Source organism: Malurus melanocephalus, unplaced genomic scaffold (assembly GCF_030028575.1).
Source record: "Malurus melanocephalus ecotype Western Australia unplaced genomic scaffold, MMel_1.1 scaffold_244, whole genome shotgun sequence".
Lineage (NCBI taxonomy): Eukaryota > Metazoa > Chordata > Aves > Passeriformes > Maluridae > Malurus > Malurus melanocephalus.
In genome coordinates this window covers 543,070-564,736 of record NW_026623476.1, presented here as the reverse complement: position 1 = coordinate 564,736, position 21,667 = coordinate 543,070, and the positions used below count along the sequence as shown (strand labels likewise).

Genomic DNA, 21,667 nt, shown 5'->3' with positions numbered 1-21,667 from the left:
GCTCAGGAATGTGCAATGAAGAATATTTCAGTGTCTGGAGAGTGTCAGCCTGATCTGCTGAACGTTTTGGAGATGGCTGAACACCTGTGCTGCTGATGAATGGCATTCTTCCACAGCTCCCCATTAAATTCCTTCCATGTTCTTACAGAATGACTAAGCAACCATTGCTCTCAAACCTGAATGAATCTATACTTTGTTCATATTTAAAGTGTAAACTTGTGAAACAAGTGAAACTTGTTCATATTTAAAGTGTATTTCATTTTCAGGTGCTGTATGCATGTCAAAGCTGCTCTCGTGGCAAAATCAGAGCAATTCAGGGGATCTGCAGGGAAGGTAGGCCAGCAAATGGGATGATGCACAATAATCAAACTCCAAACAGATGCTTTTCCAAATTGCTCCTGTGATATTTCTCATTTGCAGCTCCCACATCCTGACTTCCAGGGCTGCTGAAGCTCCTGGCTTCACTTTGGTGAGCTGCCAGCCAGCCCTGATAAACTTCTTGAGCAATTCTCATTTCAACCCTTCTGTTTGAATTCTTTGCTGAGTGCTGATTTAACCCCACGGCCTGACTTGACAAGGCTGACAAACCCRGGGGCTGTGCCTGATAAGGTTCATAGGGTTGAGTTACTCTGTTCAGGCAGAACTGGGGCAGAAAAGCTGGTCCCCAGCACCTCCACCCTGGTGATAGCTCTGCTGCCAGGAGCAGGGAGTGAAAAGGATCCTYCCACATCAGCAGGCACTGCCAGGGCTCTGCTCCTCTGCTCACACACCACCAACAGTCAGCACATTTGTTCTGGCACAGCATGAGAGCATGGTGGAAAGGGAGGTGAGAATAAATAAATCATCCCTAAACTTACTGCAAAATTAATGGCTTGATTTCCTAGAGATTACCACTTGCACTTGGGGCTCCTGATGAAAAAGTGAATGATGCMATATTTCCCTCAGTGGCAGCATCAGAGGGAGAGGGCTCTTTCCTCTTCTTAGTTTCCTAATTTTCAGAAAACTTCCAAAAACCTAATATTTCTGAGCTCCATATCCTCAAATTTGATTCAAATTGGCTGATTGGTGATAAAATTATTAGTGGACAATGATCACTGGGGGAGATGGAGACGAGCACAAAGCCCACACAGGGCACAGACACACTCACCAAACCAGCTCAAACTATTTGGATCACCATTAACCCAAAATACCTCTCCTCTGGGTTACTATCAACCCAAAAGGCCTCTCCTCTGGGTTAGCATTAACTCAAAGGGCTTCTCCTCTGAGTTCCCAASCAGAGCTGTCCATCCTCACTCCTGCTCCCCAGAAAGGGAATGACCCATAGGGAGTTAGGCACACATGAATACATCCCAGCATCAGCCCAACTGAAKAGAAGCAATGGCTAATTTCAGAGCTAATGTGGCTGGAGGTATTTTTAATATGTCCTCAATCTAGTTTTCTAAGCACCTCTTCCTCAAAATCACTGCAAAATAAAATGTCACCTTTGAAGCCACACCAGCTACAGAGAAATTCTCACAAGGGAAACGACCAGCCTGAGCTTTTCTCACACTTAATAAAAAGAAATCTCTCATGTTCAAACTCGAGCTCCTGTGAAAGAAAACACAAATTTGGATGAATAATGCTGAGCTCCTTGTGATGAGTGACGGCAGCCAGAGAGGCCCTGGTGCCTCACTGACACAAGTCAAGGCACAGTCCCAGTCCTGGGGCCTTTATGGCCTGAATTCAGAAGTGACAGGGACTRAAGGAAATTGTCCCAGGACCCTGCAGGAGCCAGGGGACATTTTCTGCACGTGTGTTCACGTTACTGCTCCAGGGCTTTGTGCTGAATTTCCCCCCAACAAGGACAGAGCTGCCTCGTCGAGTCTCACGTATTTCTAAAAAACCACCCCCAGGAACTGCAGGAGCTCCTCAAAKCCTGCCTGGGTGACACTTGCAGTTCTGAGCCAAATCCACGTGTCCCTGACTGAGAACTCTGTCCTGAGTCTGCAGCACGCTTTGCAGGGTTTCCTCAGCTGTCAAACTCCACTCAGGACGTGGCTCCTGGAGAGAATTTGCAGCAGSAGCAGCTGCACTCCCCAGCTACGCAGGTTGGGTATTTTTGAAGCAGCCTGCCTGGGAGCCCAGTGGCAGTGGCCTCTTGGCAGCTGCCATGTAATGAGAAGCATTTCCCAGCAAAGCCACCTGATTAATGATAAMATAATCAGCTTCATGGCACCCCCACAGAACAATCTGGATGTGTATTACACCCACTTRAACAGTAACAGCTATCAGCAGCACCACCAGCTTGATCAAAGTCCCACTGGAACCAACAAAATATTACCCCTGGCTTTGGAAAAGGTGCATTTAATCATTTCCTGGCGTCTTTTACTCAGTTTCCACCCCCAGAAGGTTGGGCATTCTCTTTTTCACTCAAGTATAAAGCCTGAAAGCTTTATTTACCTCAGTRTTCAGAGCATGCTGTGGCTCACAGACACTGGTGCATGGGTGGGTGTCCTGCAGCTCTCTAAAAACATCAGTGCATTGAACAAAATCCTGGCTGCAGCACTCAGGAGCTGGGGCTCTTCATGGTGGAAATGGCCAGATGCTCTCAGAATGCAGAACTCAGTTCTGAGCCAGGAGATCACACCATTCCCAGYTCCTCAGCTGCAGAGACATCCCAGAGAATGCCAGCACGAGAGCCTCTGCCTCTTCACTGGGCTCCACAGAGGCAGAAAGGAAGTGAAAATATCCAATAAAGACAGATAACCCACAGAAAGAYGTGTGGGGCAATCAGAGAGCATCATGGAAGAAGGAATGAGGCACCAGGAGGAAGAAACATGAAACTGAAACATAATTATTGGATTCTCGTGAGGCAACAGACATCGCTGAAAGGAAACCACGAATCTTAGACCTGCAGTAGTCCTTAAACAACACTTTTGTGTTGCAGGATGCCAGGATTCCCTCAGGAAAGCATCTCCACTTCAGATGCTGCTGAAGAATGTGCTACAGAAGGTCAGGCAGGGAAAGCCATCTGCAAGGACAGAGCACTGAACGCTGCCCTTCTGAACTCGGAGGGAACAGAAACTTGGAAGAGTCATCAAAGGGATCAGAAGGGGCACCAATGCTTCCCCATGGTCAGGACACAGGTCAAGAGAGCTGCAGGCAGGATTTTCATCCACTCTTGGAACCAGACAAGACCAAGCTGGACACAACATCTTCTCTCTGACTGACAGACAGAGCCAGAAAAGCAAACAAACTGGAGCACACAAGATAGAAAACCTGAGTGTACAGGTTTCTTAAATACAGATATAAAATATAAACTCTAAATAGAAATTTAACGTCAGTCTTATATTTTCCTGTCATTCCAAGAACAACAAAGTCTGATTAGACTGATGGACTCATTTTCAATAAATAAAAACATCCACACAGAGTTTTCTAACTCACTGGCCAGTTTTCTAATAAAAAACTGCAGTGTTTACACTGTTTGTCTGTACAGCACAAATATTGCTGTACAGGCTGGAGTTGATGGATGACATTACTAAAACCAACAAGCACATCCTCAGCAGAACATTCATGTGTACCCAGCAGCCCAGTTACAGCCAGGCAGAGCCTTAGAGCAAACAGCTCAGGCAAAGCAGCCACACAAAAATGTGTGACACAGCCACACAAAACCAACAAATGCCTTCAGCCTGCTGACTGCTCATCACCACCAACCAAAGCAGGAATATGAGGCTAATTCCGAGCTGAGCAAACACAGAAATCCTTCACATTCTACAAATCATGCTGAAAGAGTGCAGGAGGAGAAAAGTATCTGATGGGTTGAGTCTAGGGGTTTTACTATTATAATTTTGATATGTCCATTGTATTTCTGTCTGCTGATCTAACAGGTAAAAAGACTTGTCAAAGTAATCCAGGCAAAAACGCTGGCAGATCATAGGATTCTGAATGTGGAATAAAAAAAACTGTATAGCAGAACCCTTGTGTCCAAATAAAATTCCAAGGAATTCCACTTCTGTTCAAAGGACAGTTTTTACAAAATACCCACACACACACATGTATATATACACACATATATATTATATATACCCCTCAGTGATAATTTGACTAAAATTTCACGATCTATATTTACCTTCCTATCTAAATTGGCAAGGACTTGATGAAGAAAACCCAGTATCTTCTACAAAGAGTATCGGTCGAATCAATACATGTAAAATTCAAAGTACTCTGCCATGCATTTAGAGACAGTAATTTATTTCCAGAATGTGTCTGTGCATTCTTGGGTCAGCTCAAAATTTCATCACCTTCCCCACAGCACCTGCCATGAATATTTCCAGCCATGGAATGAGCTTGTAGTGGATCACAGCTGGCTGGAGCACACTCCCTGCTGCATTTTCAGCAAGCTGGTAATCACAGGGAATGTTTTCAGTGTCTGGTAAACATAGGGAAGATTTTCAGTGCTGCWAAGTGCTGTTACACACCCAATTCCTATTTGCATTATGTGGAGCACAATYACAGCTGAAAAGCTTGGAGCTTGTGCTGAGGCAGTGGGAGAATTGTTAAATAAAACCCAGCAGCATTCCAAGGATTTAAAGTGACTTGCAGTCTATTGAGTGCACTTGGTGTAGCAAAATCCTGCCAGGACCAGACACCCTGCAAAATRGGTTAGGTATAATACTAGGTCATGTTACCAGATGATTAACCAAAGCTGGGAAAAAAACCAAACCAAATGAAAAAAAAATCAGCACAGGTCAAACTCCCTTCTTGGGGAAGGGGGGGGAAAGTTTTATGCACGCTTCCCAGGGTGGTTTTCTTGGTTATCACCAGTAAAATCTCATCTCCACGTTATCTAAAACTCGCTCTCGAAATTGCATTTAGTCTTGGCAGCTGCAAGASAAAAGAAATGTAAAAGTACAGTAGGCAACTGTCCTTCATTTCCTTCCTTTACTCTTACATATCCTGTGTGCAATGGAATGCTTCTATTTGATTATCCAGTGGAGCAAATGCTACAATGAATGCAATCATGCCTTATTACCCTACATGTCTGCAGCCTATTGCACAGCTATGTACAGATGTTTTTAAACAAGCTTGGTTTTTTTAGCTACAGGGTCTATAAAACAATAGGAACTATCTGAAATGTTTTCAAGCCAGCAAAGGATAAAGGCACTGTAAAGCAGTCAACTGGATAAAAGCCATCTATGTCTGACAGGAGAAGAAAAACCTCAGAGGTTTCTCGATTCTAAACGCGTCAGCTTTCTCAGAGCGCTGCGSTCTGCAGCAAACGGACCAGGAATGTGTAAACAGAGGGGAAAATAAGGACCCGGGCAGTGGAAGGAAGGAACACAAACCTCTGGCCTGCTCAAGGGTTTAAGCAGTGTTTTAGTGACCTGAAGAACTGGCTGGTGTCCAGGGAAGTGGAGCTGCCTCTGGTGGCCTTGCCTGCGCCTGGGGTTGGGCTGAGACTCAGTCCCAGCCAAGCTCTGTCCTTGGGCTTGTCCCTCCCCATCTCCAGCCTTCACCAGCACCACGGGGATCACAGCTCTGATCCTTCTGGTACAGAGCTTTGGATTTTACTGAGGAAAAGCCCTGTTTACAAATTCATTTCCTTCTCCTCTCAATAAATTCTTTTTTTTTTTACAAATAAAACACAATGCAAAACCCCCTCAATGTATTGTTTCATGGCACTGGGCTATCAGGGAGGCACTGGGAATTAATGGGTAAGGAGCCAGGCTGGAAACAGGGATGTGCAAAATCATTCCATGTTCTTGGACRAGAACCAGCAAGAAATGGTTTTTATGAGTCCCATTTTCCCCTGTCCACCTGGCCTGAAGCGTGTCATAGCAGAAAATCCTGCTTTCTGCTGCAGAGAGCCTTGGGATGGCATTCCCAGCCCAGAGGGATTATTCACAGTGCACTGACAGCAGGTCTGACACCGTGAAGAGCAAACACTATTCATCCTTCCACAACYTTTTATACTAAAAGGGGAAGAAGAAGCAGGATGAGTTATGAAAGCAGAATTGATGATTTTATTTGTTTTATGATCATTCTGTTGAGAATCACCCAGAGAAACAAACCCTCAGCCAGCAGAAATTATGGAGCTTGGGGGTGTGAAGCAGTGCAGCAAGCATGGAAAATCTCCATTTCCATGGATGAGGCAAGAGACAACAGCAGAAATATTAAAAACCTCAAAAGACACTAATGGTCTGTCCACAGACCAAATGTAATGAGCTTGTTCTGCTCGTGTCTGCCTCCAAGGCTTCTCAGCCTCACACACACAGTAGCCAGGAGCAGTTCCAGAGCTTTTCCTGACAGTTGTTTGGCAGTGTGGGCTTAGCTGGACATCAATTAGGATCCTGCTTCTCTGTTTGCAAACACAATGACCCYTTTCCGAGATAAACAGCAGAGATTTCTTTAAATCATCATTAAATGCTGCTTAGCCATAAGCAAAGCCTTGATTCTCAMGCAGTGTCCCACAAATCATCTCTAATTTAGAAAATAAATGAGGCACAAAGCTGTCTAGGAAATAAAAACTATAATTCAGAAGTTCTGGCACAGTATATTCAAGATAASCAAAACCTCAGAACTGCCTATCACRCAAAAGGAAATATTAAAATATTMTATTTCTGATTGTTTTTTTCTCCATGCCAGTATGAAAATGTACTGAATTGCTTCTGAGGGATACTATACTATAAATTTGCTGGGAGTTGTTAGCTAAAGCAGTAATAACCAGTTCTTTTCCCCCAGAGTGATTGCATGTCAAAGCCCCAGACWCAGGAAGAGGGTGAGGGGCAAAAAGATGGGGAAAGGAACATCTCCTGCAGGTATCTGCCCTTTAAGCTATGAGACCAAAATTCCCAGGTGCTTTGTGTACATGTCTACATAACTTCACACAGACAAAAATGGCCCTGGAGTGGAATTCAGAACGTGTTTGCACCTGCACCAGGCAAGCTGCACAATGATTTAGCACATAAAGTGATTTATGAGATGGAGTTGAAATGAAAGAATAAAGTCAGAGTATCAGAAAAAAAATCAACAAAGTCATGACAAATATTTTCCCTCGTGACTTACTCCTTTTAATAAAGGCGACAGAAAGGAGCTTAGCTCCTCACTAGTTAGACACTAGGCTAGGATTTGGGCTGGATCCTGGATTCCTGATGGGAAAGTACCACAGTTCTGGTAGCCAGTGAGTCTTGTGAAGAAAGCCAGGCTGGATGGGCTGGAGCAACCCAGTCTAGTGAAAAACATCCATGGCAGAGGGCTGGAATGAGCTGGGCTTTGAKGGGCCCAAACTGTTCCAGAATTCTATGATAATTCTATCAAGATACATTTAGTTCTGACAATAATCAGCAGCACCCTGTATAATGCTGAGATGAGAATATTTACTCAGCAACGTTACCTGGTAAAGGAGCACTGTGGGTCCTTTCTACAGCATTTCAGRCAGCTGTTCACTCACGTTTATCCAAACTCATCCCCACAAATCGGCAATAAAACCATGGGAGAAGGTAAAWCTGTCAAATTAAGATCAGCTTAAACATCCTGCACCAACTTTGGGGTGRGCCACAATAACAAGGACAAAAGCTTCATCAAAGTCTGACAGGAGGGTTTGTTGAGCAATCAACAATAAAAGATTTAGGACAAGCAGAGGTGGGAAGTTGATGGGAAGATTTTGGACATGCTGCCCTACAGCTGACAACGACTATGAACATATTTCAGCTTAAATATCTCTGAGCATTAATGACCACTAGCAGCTTGCTGGGGGACAYGAAAGGCCAGGTAGGGAGCAGGAAATGTGTTATTCCTCCCTGCTGACAGTGTTTAGTTCCAGCTCCCTGAGAACAAGCTTCAAACACTGCGAGGCCACTCTTTTATCTGCTGGGATGGGTGAGCATGACAGACAGATAAATAATGGGAAAATAAAAGGGYCTGAAAGACATTTTGGGGCTGCAAAAGGAGAATGATGTATGGAGGAGAACTAATGGGGAACTGCTGGAGGTTTATGAAGACTAAAGTGGAGTAAATGTAGGAAAATTCTGTGACCTCGTCCTGTGGTCTGAGTGACAGAAAACAGACCCTGCAGGGCCTCTGGGTGTCCAAGCCCTGCTAAACAAAGAGCACGAAGGAACAAAACTGAGWGAGAGCTCCTGGGAGCTCTGAAGTAACCCCAAAGAGAAACAGGGGAAAAGGAAAGGGAAGGGAGTTAATCATGAGAGCAGCTGAGGGTCTACAAGACCTCAGAGCTGGGAACCAGAAACACATGGAGGAGGGAACAGTGAGAAATGTGCAGAAAACCTGTAACTAATCCTTCTCCCACTAAACACCTGCATTTGTTTTAACTGCACAGGTCATTTCTTTCACCCAAGACATGAAACAGAGGGAAAATTTTAAAAGTTCAGATAGCTGTGTGTCGATAGCACTCACASATTGATAAATTCCCAAAGAGAAGACTGATCAACCACTATTTCCTACAAAAAGTCCTTGCAACAGGACAATATGAGCTCCCAGCTAAGGACAGCCTCTCACAGTTCACAACTGTGTCTTTTCCAAATGGACAGACATTCTGCAGCCAAGAAGATCAAGAATCCACCAGTGCCCTCAGTACATGGGATGAATAAAGAGAAACCTAAACAAGACTACTGAGCTGCAAAACAAACCCAAAAGCAAATGAAATTCAAATGCTCTACTTTCCATAACAATAAAACCATCATGTAAGCCTTTGTAAGATGATATCAGGAGGGCTGCATGTCTCAGAGAACATCTAGGAACAGCACCAGGATTCTGACCCCAAAGAAAACACCACCAAGATTCCGAGTCTGGTGTAAGCAGGATTTTCCTCTGGTCTTTAGTGGTTCAAGCCTGGTTGAAGCACTTCCCCAAAGCAAGAAAAGGAAAAGCACAGACAGGACACTGCCTGAGGCAGAGCAAGGGTTACAGCAGCAGGAATTCCTGATTACCTGAGTGCCTGGGCTTATCCCAGCGCTCCTCCTGAGGTTTTTGCAATCTCGTGTTACACTTGCCTGGCACACGAGTTTTTAGTGGGAATTTGGAAGAGGAGGGATTGYGAGCTGGTGAAAAGAAATTGGAAGGCTGTGGTGGGAGGGGTGGGAGATGGTGGTGCTGAATATGCCCAATAGCACAGTTCTGCACTGTCTGCCTTGTGCAGCCCAGCATTTATTCCCTAGCAACCCAAAGGCAAGGGAAAAACTCTTCCACTGCACTGGACCACAGCTCCCTTTGGTTTCCCAAAGCCAACAGCCTGACTCCACTGCCCTGCAGAGCCACAAGCGACAGAAATTTGCAGTGCTGTGAGGTCCCTTCCTTTTCCAAACACCAAATCAACTCAATGGCATTTCTTTCAGGGACATTTTAACCTCCAGTSTGTTCATTTTAATGTATTAAACTCTGTTTGGTTTTGGTCCGAAGGACAGTCCCAGCAAGGCTTTTGCTAAAGCCAGGCACTGCTGCTCTAATGAATTGTTTTAAGCAGCAGGTATTTCTATTTATTCTGGCATCAAATAAAAACCCGCCCTGGAATATACAGAAACATTCAACATGAACCACTATGGAAAATGTTTTTAATGTGAGAATTCCTTTTCCACTCCAAGCAAACCAGCCAGTGTTTTCCCTTTCCTCGGGGATGAATTCTCTGTTGTGACACTGGTGGGGGACTGGAATCAGTAGGACACAGGGAGGGAGATTAAWATGAACAGGACACAGAACAGGCAGGATGAGCAGGATTGTCTCCTGCTGTGGACAGCCCACCCAGGGGTGGCAGACAGCCAAGGAAAAGGTAAAAATGTGCAGTCCTTTATTCAGGTGTTTTACACGGAATTTAAAAAGCCAGCTTGGAGACACAGAGCACAGCCCCTTGTTTGCCAAACCTGGGCATATTTTGACAAGCTTTACTGCGATAAAGAGCCAGGAGATGGGAATGTGTTTCTCAAAACACTGATTCACTTGTGGAAAGAGTCTGGAAAAGGGTGTTTCTCACTCACCTCCACTCTGTGCTYGCTTTTCTCCAGGCAGCTATTCCTCCAGCTCAGCCTGCCCCTCTGCACTGCACACACTCACTCTGCTTTCTTTTCCCCCACATCAAGCCACAGAGGAGCACATGTGACTRCAGCAGAGGTAAAGTCATTTTTAACCAGGGCAATTTAAGGATATTTAAGACACATTCTCATTTTCCATTTCCCAATTCCACACTGCCCCCACCTTTATTATTAGCTGAATCCAGGGAAGCTTCAGCTTGGATCTGGGGTAACATGTACACTGAGGAACGAAGGCCAAGCTTTGCCTTGAAATATGCAGGATCATTCCTAACTAACCGTAAAGCTGCTTATTTGGCACCAACAGTGGAAATATTGAACGAAAGGGGCATTCTCAATCTGCTTATGTCACAGAAAGGTTGGATTCTGACAGCGTGCAAGGCTCCAAGCTGCAGCCTGATATTAATAGCGAGACATTAAACTCGCAATTTGGCTGGCTCGCAGGCAGCTCTGCTGGAACACAGATTTTTCTGCAGGAAACGGCAGCTCTGGTTGGAGTCACAGCACGAGGGATGAGCCCGAAGCAGACTCTGGAATTGTGGCTGCTGTGTGGAGAGGCTGTGTCACAAAGAGACCCTTCCTGCTCACACTGCACAGTGTAAGGAAGGTCCTGCAGCAGAGGCTGTTGGAACACSAGTGTTCCTCACAGGAATATCATTTTCCTTCTGTCCTTTGGAATTCCTCTATTCCCAGGCCTAACTGACCTAGCCAAGCAGGGCAATGAACATTAACAAACTATTTCTTACCTCACTGGCTGCACCACAGAACAGAACCACRTTTGTGTATCACCCACCAAGACATACCTACACATTTTCCCCATTTTTGAGCTTGTTTCAGCCATTATGTAACCTTCCACACTACCCTGGCAGCTGGGCCAAGAAAATTTGAACCAAGTCCCCAAAGCAACTGGTTTCAGTGAGGGGCCCCTGCCAGAATACAAACACAAACCTCCTGCTGCTGTTTTCTCGCTGTGTCTGCATGGCAGGCAAAGATTCCAGGCAGGTTTTTCAATATGGATCTTTYAGAGCACAAATGAACACCTCTTATGAGCCATTTAAACTTTGTAATCCCACTTCCGAACGACAGCTGGGCCTCAATGCTTCCACCAGGGAAAGTTCTGCTTCCTTGTTTCTTACAATGTAAAGAAAATCAAGGCACTGCCATGAAAACAGCATTACCTACAGCACTGAGTCCTCTGATTTTGGTACACATAATCCAACAGATTCCTTACAGTCTCTCCAACATGACTAAGCAACATGAGATTCTGGACTTGCATTGCATCACAGCCCCAAGAGCACCACACTCTTTACAGGAGACCTCCCTAAGCCGTGCAATCTCCTGTAGCTTTGCACTCCAAATCCTCTCTTCTCAGAGGTAGACAGAARCATTCAGAATGCAAGTGACTTGCCAAATGTCACACAGTGAGTCAGTGCCAGAGCTGGGAATAGAAATCAGGAGTCTGAGAGTCCAGATCCKCTGCCTTATATAGAGCAGCAGCCTCAGTCTCCTGGTTTGGGAGAGCGGCTGGGATGGTAGCACTGGCATTGCAAGGGCCAACTTTGGCCATAAAGCAGCTATAAAACCACCCATGCATCTGCTGAGACCATGYTCTCCATCTGCTTAAGTGCAAAGCAAGAAATGAAAGGCAGCTGCTGTTGCAGAGAACTTTGAGGAGTGCAAAAATCTCAGCATCACCCCCAAGACCAAACACAACATCGCTTGCTGGACCCACCTCTTGCTTCCACAGGCAGTCCTGCTGATTTGGAGAGGAGTGTCTGGGAGCTGGAGTGAGAAACAGGAATCTGACAACAGCAGGGATGGTTGAAACACCAAGACAAATCTTCAAAAGCCAGTACAGAGGATCAGTGGGCATCTGCTCGCCCCGAATGTTGTACTCATGTTAAACCCAAGTAAAAGTTGCTGCTTGTATCACCCAGGTATGTGCACAGGGCAGGGAATGGTGGCTATCAAAAACCTGTTTCTCTACAACTGACAGCTTTTCTTCTGTATTCTGGCAAAGCAGGAAGATTGGAGAATCTGCGTGTTTAAAAATTAGCACTTCCAACGCTAACCACTTTCTCAAACCAGCTGCTTGTCACAAAAGAACATTCATTAATTTATTCTTCCTCTGCCATGTAAAASTGTAAATGGGACAACAAGGCCAAATGGGGCACAGAAAATGCACAAGTGAAGATCCGAGTGCTTTCTTTACTGCCACATAATCAAATTGTCAGGGGAGAAGGCAGGAAAAGCAGGATTGAAGAGAGCAAAGAGGCCAGACTGGTTTTGTCCCAGGAACATTCAACTTCTAAATATCTTGGAAAACTATGCTGGAAAGAGTAACAAGCGAGTTTAATCTTCATTGCTGTGATCTTCTACTTTCTCCACTGYAGCCACAGCCTGCAGCAAGCTGCAGCACAAGAAATAACTTGGGTATTGTAAGAACWGAAGTCATAAAAATATTTCCTTAGTCATGCTGTCTCTGGTAATATAATTCCCTGAATAGAGATCTTCAACAGTACTCTCTTTAAATATGGAAAGAGCTCTGACTTTAGTCAGCATGTGTCTTCCATCAGCTTCTCTCTCTCTTTTTAAACTTCTTTACTGTATGTTACCACAGCCATCTCCAGGTGCAGGTAGACAGTGTAAAAACCTTCCCCAGTGGAAGTGCATTTTCCATTGGACACAGAATAAACACATTGTGAGGGATTCCAAATGGAAAAAACTTGGACAGAGAGGCCAGTCCTTGCTGATGTGTCTGTATCCTTCAGCTCTGTATTTGCCCCTTTCTCCTGATCCCYACCCCACAGAGAGGGAGGAACTGCACTCCAAGATGAGCCTTCACTGTCAAAACAACCCCTGCAAGTGTCTCCCTGAACACTGGAGAACACRTCAGAACAGCTGAAAATCAGGATCCATCCCAAGTTCACACAGAATGGGGGATAAGGGGCCACTTGACTTTGAGGCAARTCTAAAAAAAATCATGCCATCATCACAGAGAGGATGTTGGGCTGTGCCTCCAAACACTGCTGCTACTGTGGGGATTGAAAAAAAACAACCCAAGAGGACACAGTGAAGGTTACTGCCACCTGAGTGAAATAAATAAACAAAGTATTTAATGTATGGGATGTAAGGACCCTGTGTATGCAGGCTTTGGATACGATTAAAGGCAGTTAGGAAGTAGGAGGAGCAGGAGGCTGAAAAGAAGATTTAACTTGGCTTTCCTACAATAAGGTATTCTTCTCCAGTGTCTGAGTGCCAGCTTGATCTGGGAATGTCACACAGGTTCTTACAATGGGAAATACACTCCTTAGTTAGCAAATTCTTGTTGGAGGTGCGAGAGAACTGAAAGGAACATTATACAGACACAGCAAGAGGCAGTTTCTTCTGCATCCACYCCAAAGATGCAGAAATACTAAAGAATAACTCCTGAACTCTGAGACTTCCAGGGCTTAGAAGGGGTTAAAAYATAATGACTTATTCATAGTTCATACCCTGCTCAGCTAATCCATATTTGCATCACAGAGGTACACAGAACAGCAAAACCAACATTACAGCAAACCAAAGAATGAGAGATTGCCCAGAACACTCCTCTCAGCATAGAGGTGGCGATCAAAACACCCTCCCCTGCTCCTTGCACTTACCCACAGTGTCACAAGGCTCGTCTTTGTGCACGCAGAAATCTGTCCTAGAAAGAAAAACACAACAGAAGTGAAATGTATCCTGTGCCTCCAGCCTGCAGTCTGGGAAAAAGCAGCAGTGCATGACTCACATATCATGGGTGTTGAGGGCTGYGGATTTTTTAAGGCTGCTGTGCAGTCTACACAATGACAACACAGATAGCAGCACTGATTGCTACTGAGATTACAAGAATTAAGTGAATCAGCCCCATATCCCACAGTCCAACTTAACAGAGTTAAGATTTAGCATCACCTGCCTCGTTCTGTGATGTCACACTTATCCCACAAGTGGATTAAAACTGAAACTCTTCTTTTCATGAGAGAATTGTGACCAAAAGGAACAACAGCACCATAAAAGATGGTGGGAGTGGGGGATGTGTGCGGCATGGCCTGAAGGCACAGAAATAAAGATGTGTACCCAGAAATTCTCAATTCTTCAATTTTTTCTTCATTCACTAGAATGGAACAAGAAAGAAGCAGGACTAAACAGAGAAAGWTGCTGATATGGAAGAAAATTTCATTATTTGCCAGGTAAATTGGCTTCAGCTAAACTTATTACAGCCAGATTTGCCATTTTATGGGTTGAATCCAACATGGAGAGGTTCAAGAGACTTCATTTGGTTCCCCACATCTCATCAAGGCAGAAGATGCTACTGATGCCAGTGGCCCCCACAAATCAACGAGGGATCCACGGAACTGCATTAAACAGAAACAAAATAAAAGCCTTGAAGCTCCCCATCAAAGCACTGACACTTCATGTGAGAAGACTGTGAACATGAGATTCCTCATAACTGAAAAACAAGAGGAGGGCAAGTGTTTTATAACTAAATTAATAGCTTGAATACATTTCAATAAGCACTCAGAMCTAAGCTTTTAGGACCTCTCTTCACCAGGGCTGCTTTGCAGTGTAATCCACTATGAAGAGGAGCTGGAGAAAAGCATCACATGTGCTAAAACATTTCAGAAGTTCCTCAAGCCAAGGGAAGCTGAGGAGCTGTAGTCTCTATCCCTGTGGCTTTTATCACCCTGTAAGGAGGCAAGAAAATCCTATCASTACATTTGGAGTGGGCCATTTGAAATGCCTGAGTCCCCATGGGATTTGGAATTTAAGAGTTTGGCAGGAGGAAGATCAAAAATATCTAGAAAAAGATAAATACTTAGAAAAAGAAAATATTTAAGAGAAATATAAAAATAGATAAATATTAAAAGTGYTCTTTCCTTGAAGAAAGTTATGAAACTAGGGTTTATAGGAAAAAGGATTTAAGGCTGATGTATCCAGACCCTCCACACCAAACTCCTTTGAAAGGCACAAATCAAGCTGTCAAGGGCTTGGAAGGAGAGCACAAACAGCCATTACCAGCTCTTGTTAAGCAGACATTGAAAACCAACCACGCTTCAGTGCAGAAAAACCATAACAACCATCAAAGTGTTAAAAAAATCAGACAGGAACCAAACAAAAATCGGAAGCTTCGACCACACACCAGCCCCAGCCTTCATTTTTCACAGCAGCCCAAGTGTGTCTCGACACCTTGGCATTGCAGCTTTTCCAAGGAAGACTAATGACAGTCTCCTGACGGAGCTGGCACCAGCACGCCTGCTCCACTTACCAGAGCCAACTTGACAGAGGTTTATTTAAGGACTTATTATGTTATATAAACTGGTAAATCAAACAGATGCTTTTCTTGTGACAACAGATAGCTGAACTATTAGTGGATGGCAGGAGGCCACAGCTAGAAAAGCCTCTCTGTTTTTCTCTCTCTCAGAGCGTGTCCAGCCCTGTAAATAACRCACAGAAATTCTGCTCCTCGCACTGTCCCACACTGAAATGTGTCTGGCACTTTCTGGCAGCTCCATGGAGGAATTACCCCCATGCCATTAAATGAGGGGTCTGTAAATGACCCATCACAACTTGCAGACTCTGCCACAGAGGCAGAACAGCCCCTGTCTCTGAAAGGAGTGCTGTGGTGCTGTTTGCTCAGGGAAGGGCTTCAAGCACCTCAGCAGCAGAACTGAACATCACTGGCAATTCAAGTGTGAAATCTCAGTCCATCCTTAAAGCTGCCAGAAACACAAGTCCAAGAGATTCCATCCTTCTACTGAATATACATATGAAAATACATATGAAAATGCCAGGTTTTAATCATCTGGACCATTGCAAATATTTCACCCCAAAACTCTGTGGCCAAACAGAAGAGCACAAATGAGCTTGGTGGGTCTCAGTTTGCTTCCAAAGGCAARGAGACACCTCATCACAAAGCCAGTTACTGAAGTTTCCACAGTCCTGGAGAGACACAGCCTGGAAAGGTGTTGAGAGGGATCTGTCTCACCTGTGGCTCACTCCCAGCAGGGATTTAAATGGCCCCATCCTGGCACTTCAAACTGATCTGCCTTCAAAAAGGTTTAAAATCACAGGTRTCTCTCTGGCACATTTTTCACCTCAATTGCATCCATATTTTTGAAGTGAAAGCTTGACATGACTGATCTTATAATGATACTCAACAATACAGAAAAGGTATTTTAATATTCATGGCACGTGAAAAGGTCTCTTATCACAGAGAYGTAGCTCTGTTGGCAGAATTTTTTACAGAGCTATGCTGGAATAAAACGCTTYCTCGAGGTCCTGCAGTTCAGATCCAACATCTGACCTTACCACACGAGGTCTTGGATAATTTATTGAAATCACAGCTCTTGCTCTGAACCAGTTTTACTCTTCACTTTTAGCCACTGATTGAATCAACCAGGACATGWGTTCTCACCTTGGGACCTGTGAAATTTCCACTTATTATCATCTGTGTACCCAGCAGAGGGTTTCCATTAGCAGAGTACAACAATTCTCAAAAGAATGACAACAAATCAGTTGTTTTGGTCAATAAAAGTAGCCAGAAGAGCTCAGAAYTCCTCCTACAGTCACTCTTTCATCTGGCTCCCACCAACTGGAAAAAAATACCTAACTGTGCTTAGCTAAATTCTGCAATTCAAGTCCTTCCTGTGAGAAAGAAGGACAGTAGCTGAACTGTGCAACAGGAATAACAAGTATTCTGTTAAATGGCCATTCCCAGCATCCTTCAAATGACATCTTTTGATCAGTCTAACCTTGCAGGGTCATAAAGCTAAAGGGCAGAGAAAACTGGTACAGCCCAAAACCTGCCAAAATCAACTTTCCACATCCATAGGTACATTTAGTAGCACTATGTGCCCSGTTTCCTCCATTTGACCATTTAATGGGAAGGCAAAAGGCTGGAGAAATGTGGAAGGGAGGAACAGGCTGAAAATGGAACAACTACACCACTGTGTCACGAAAAAACAAATCTTTGCTTACAGACAGTTCTGAATCCTGTTCCTGTCAGWGTTGTGGCATTCTTTGCTCTGCTGTCACAACACCTGCAGTCTAAAAGGTGACCCAAACACCTCCAACCAGCAGCAGGGACATCAGTGTGCATGAAGACTTCCCAGGAAAAGCAAAAGACAGAGGGATCAAGCGAGGGAATGTGTTTCAAATGAGACACGCTTCTAAAATCACAAAGATACAGATTATGCAGACAAGTTATTCTGGTTAGGTGCCTGTTAAAATATGAAGTACWTTATCCAAAGATGCCAGAGATCTGAATTTCTGCAAGTTCAAAACCAGAATCTGAATGAGAAAACTCTGATGATTACAGACCACAACACTACACTCAGMCCTTTAGGGCTGTGACAGATGATTCCCACAATTATTATTGTTATTCTCATTTGTTTACTGAGCTGGACAACAGTGCATCTTATTTCACAGGCACAGTTTGTCTCTTACCTGAAACTCAAGTGGATACCATTAAAATCCCACAGGAGGGATATTTGCCACCTAAGGAATCCACTTTTGCACACAAATGAGGATATGGGGAACATCATTTAGAGGTGAAGTTTCAAAAGGCAAGAGTGCCTTGGTGCTTCAAATGAGCCCAGCCAGACTGGAACCAGAGGGATTTCTTCAGAGCTTGACCCCAAAGAATCTGTTTCTAGTCCTTAAAGCAGCTGCAGCTGCTGAAAATTCAGCTTCTGCTTTTTCTGGCGCAATTGTTTGTGCTGGACATGCTGTTGCTCCCACATCCTCGACCACTGGTCCATCTGCACAGTCTGGGGAGGGTCCAGACACACACACACACACACACACACACACACACACACACACACTTCCAAAGCCAAGAGGAGAAAAATTCATTTCCCTGACACAGAAATGGGCTGCTGAGCCAGAAGGTTTGCAAACAACACGACACCCTCCATGTGGCACAAGCAGGATGGGCTAAGGATGACAGGACACAGCAAGGAGGAGGAAGGAAAGACTCCAAGTACACACTGCTGGCCTCTCCAGCAGGAAAAACACTGCTACAATGCACAGCCACGTGCTCCCTGGCCTGAACTTTCTCACCAAAGCTGAATCTAGTTTCTAACCCAACCAAACCTCTGCTTTCCCAGCCATTCCGACAGCAAAACCGTTGCAAATCCGTTGAGCAACTCCTCCTACAAATTCYTCCTCCAGTCCTTCCTCAGATGCCTGAGTCCAGCTCATTTAGGCTGACATTATGCATTCAATTTTGAAAGCTGCAGAGATGAAATGCTCTGCTCATTCCCCCCGCCCCGTGCTCAGAGCCCATCAGAAGAGATTCTCTCTGCCTCACTTGTCATGCAGGACAACTGGATGCCCAGATGAGTTTAACAAAAATGTTAGTTATTTATTTAGGCCCTGGTCCAGCAGAGCACATGCTTAACTATAACCAGGATGTGCAGCCCGTTGACTTCAAAAGAACTCTTCCCCCTGTCTAAACTGTTCAGTATCTGCACAAGTGCCTGGTGGGCTCCAGTGAATACAGAGAGAGAGAAGGGTTTGGGAACTGCACACAGGGCTGTGGAGGAGCTTCCTTAGCAGCTTTGCTGGCCTCGTGCCCTGCTCATCGATTCTCTCACTGAACATCACCAGAACCCATGGAGAGTGTGCAATGGGGTTGTTAACACAAATCCAACACAAGAGATTGTTATAATCAGGAYGGCAGTTTACATAAAAATGTGTATCTCTACTTACATTGTTGGCAGAGAAAATAGGTGAAAGAAGTGAGTAATATTGAATTGCAATGCAGACATTTCCTGTCTCAAATTGGGGGGTAGGAAGCAGTGCTTTTCTAGGCCCATGAGCATCCATATGACACCATAATTTTGTGCTCACTTTAAGTATTCAGARATCACTTCTGTAACAGTGAATATTTAATTTACATCTTAAAGACCTTAAAACATCATGGATTTGCCCCTCAAAATTTGTGGTAACTGTGGGGAACATGGGACTTAGATTGTATTGTGAGGTTGAGCTCAGGTAGCTGGAAGAATAAAGACTGTTGTCCCTACAACATCCTTCTTCTTGCTTTATCTGATGTGTTTGACACATCAGTAAGTTCAGAACTCCGAGGTGCAAAGAATTTTGCTCAAGTATTTCACAAAGATTGATTTCACATCTGAAATAAATGGAGGAGTTTTCAAAYACWCAAATCAGCAATGACACCCCTCCTSTCAGTTGTGATAGAGGAAGGATGTTAAAGTGGTTATCTCCTCAGGCAAAGAGAGAGAAAATTAATTTAGTTTATGGTATTTCTCTCCCCCTTTTTTAGGAGATAACTCCCTCCCCACTGTCTGCTCCTCTCAGACTGCCTGGTTGATTCATCCCTAATTGCACCCAGAGCAACTGAGCTCAGCTGTGCTCCCAGTTCCACACCTTCTTTTTTTTCTGGGAAGAAGGGCTCATGCTGCAAAACCTCACCAGTTTTTTCCACTCCTACCAGAACAGTGAGCACAACTGAGACACTTTGGCTCAAGGGAAGAGATGCTTTTGCACAACCTTGTTAAGAATGCACAGAAGCAAGAAAGATCACTTTCATCTGAGGCAACAGCAAATGTGTCATCTTTTTCCTTAAGATTTCTGCTTGACCAGATAACCCCATCATTATTCACCATTGGCTGAATAAATGGATAAAAGAGACCTTCCCATACCTGGTCACAAAAACAGCAGCATCCACAGGAGGGGTGTCATCCCTGGCACCAGGAACCTGGTTGTTGCCAAGGTATTTTGCCCCACCATATTCTTCATTTTGCCACTGACAGAAGCTCTCCAGAGATCTCTCTCCATGATGCCCGATGGACAACTTTGCCTTTGGGGGGGGAAAAAAGGACACAAAAGGAGAAACATCAGCTATCAGAAATATCTATCCTTTTAGATAAAGCATCAGGCCTCTCTGGAGCATTTAATTCCTGWGACAGCTACAAGGAGACAGAGATTTACCAGGAAGGATAAATAAAAGGATTGTAGCTCCTTTCACTCCCACAGCCCCTTTAATGCTGCCTGGTGAAGTGTAACAGGCAACTCCTCAAAACTGGTGTTTCTGAAGCCAGACTTGCCCACATCCTCCTCCCTCCCAATGGGACACCAAAATGCAATTCCAGGAGCAGGGGAGAAAGGGTTTGGAACTCACAGGACGACTGTGGAGCAGGACTAGTTTAGTCACTCGAATGTTGACTTTAATTCCAAGGCTTTGGTGTTGGAACATGTTGTACACCTGTCAGAAAGCAAAGAAAATATCCACAGTGTAGTACTAGCAATACTAAGACCTAGTAATAGTTGAAGAAACTAACTGTGACCAGAGTTAGACACTTGTCCTACTAAAAATTGACACAAAAAACTCCCCCAAATGGACTGTGCTACTCCACTCAATAAAATGAAGAATTTTTAAGACTTACTGTGGAAAGCAGAAAAATATTCCAAAGGAACTCTAAAGCTAAAGTCTCAGGAACATGGACATACGTTGTGAAGCATCCAACTAACATGGATCTTCAGCATTTAAATATCAGAGATATCTGAATGCAAGATGAAATAATGGTGTGTTTTAGACTTCAGGAAATAGAATGGAAAAGCAATTTCCCTCTGTTATTTTCATATCTTATATAAGAGAATAGTAATAAGGCAGCACATAATGACACAAGCCTCAGGAAATACAAAAATAGCACCGGAAACTACCTTACTACTTTCTCCAGATTTTGCATTCCAGCTCAGATACTTCACCTCATTTTTATAGGTTAGAATATAAGATCTTAATTGACGCCAGAATTTTATTCCACCCATTTCTCTGCGTACAAATGTTTTAACTAAACTGTATCAAAAAGGATGAGGGAATGGTTTATTTTAAAAAGGTGTAAAACACCGCATAAAAGGCCTTGGGTGAATATTGTATTCCCTATTTCACTGAAAAACCCAAATCAAGGCCACTGAAGAGAGACTCCTGACAAATGGGAGGCAGGTTTGGCCCCAGGTAAGCAATATTCCTTCCTCACAGCTCGTTTTGGCTACAGCCATCAYCCAGGCTCAGCTCACTTCCTACAGCAAACCCCAGGCACGAGCACATCTTGCACATTATGTTTTCAACGCTYGGTATTTTTCCTATTTGTGCAAATACTCAGGAATGTGCTCAGTGGAAGAGCACTCTGAAGCTCTCCAGTGTTTGGGGTCGGATTTGAGCACACACGTAAATGTTTCCTACAATTTAGKCACAGATTGCAAGACAGAGCTACTCAGTGTTTGACCCAGTGACCTTCAGCTGAGCACAATGAGCCATTTATCTTCCCTGGGGCCGGTGTACAAGTGCACACAAGGGCTGGCACTATTTGCTCAGCCTGGGGATGTGTTGGTAGAGCAGCTCAGGCCTCTCACTGCAGACCTGGGGGGGATAAACTTGACTCTTGCAGAGAAGGGCTCTGACAGATGACCCCTGTGTGAGTAAAAACCTGCACGTTCAGCTGGGAGGGTCACTGGGGCACCAGGAGGGAGTGAACCCCTGCTGCACCAGGGCAGGGGCTGGCAAACACTTCCCAGGGTGGGTGGGTGGATGGATGGATGGATGGATGGATGGATGGATGGATGGATGGATGGATGGATGGATGGATGGATGGATGGATGGA

The 21,667-nt window shown here is 44.5% G+C and overlaps 1 protein-coding gene across 2 annotated transcripts in view; it reads right to left on the bottom strand.

Moving 5' to 3' along the window:
- ADAMTS17 (ADAM metallopeptidase with thrombospondin type 1 motif 17) overlaps positions 1 to 21,667 on the bottom strand; it is a 152,887-nt gene that overhangs the window by 103,288 nt on the left and 27,932 nt on the right. For both annotated transcript variants that reach the window (XM_057375294.1, XM_057375295.1), the window contains exons 5-7: positions 20,188 to 20,271; positions 19,709 to 19,866; positions 13,664 to 13,707 (exon numbers count right to left, since the gene is read on the bottom strand). In XM_057375294.1, coding sequence (XP_057231277.1) covers positions 13,664 to 13,707; positions 19,709 to 19,866; positions 20,188 to 20,271 — 286 coding nt within the window. The remainder of the gene's footprint in view (positions 1 to 13,663; positions 13,708 to 19,708; positions 19,867 to 20,187; positions 20,272 to 21,667) is intronic.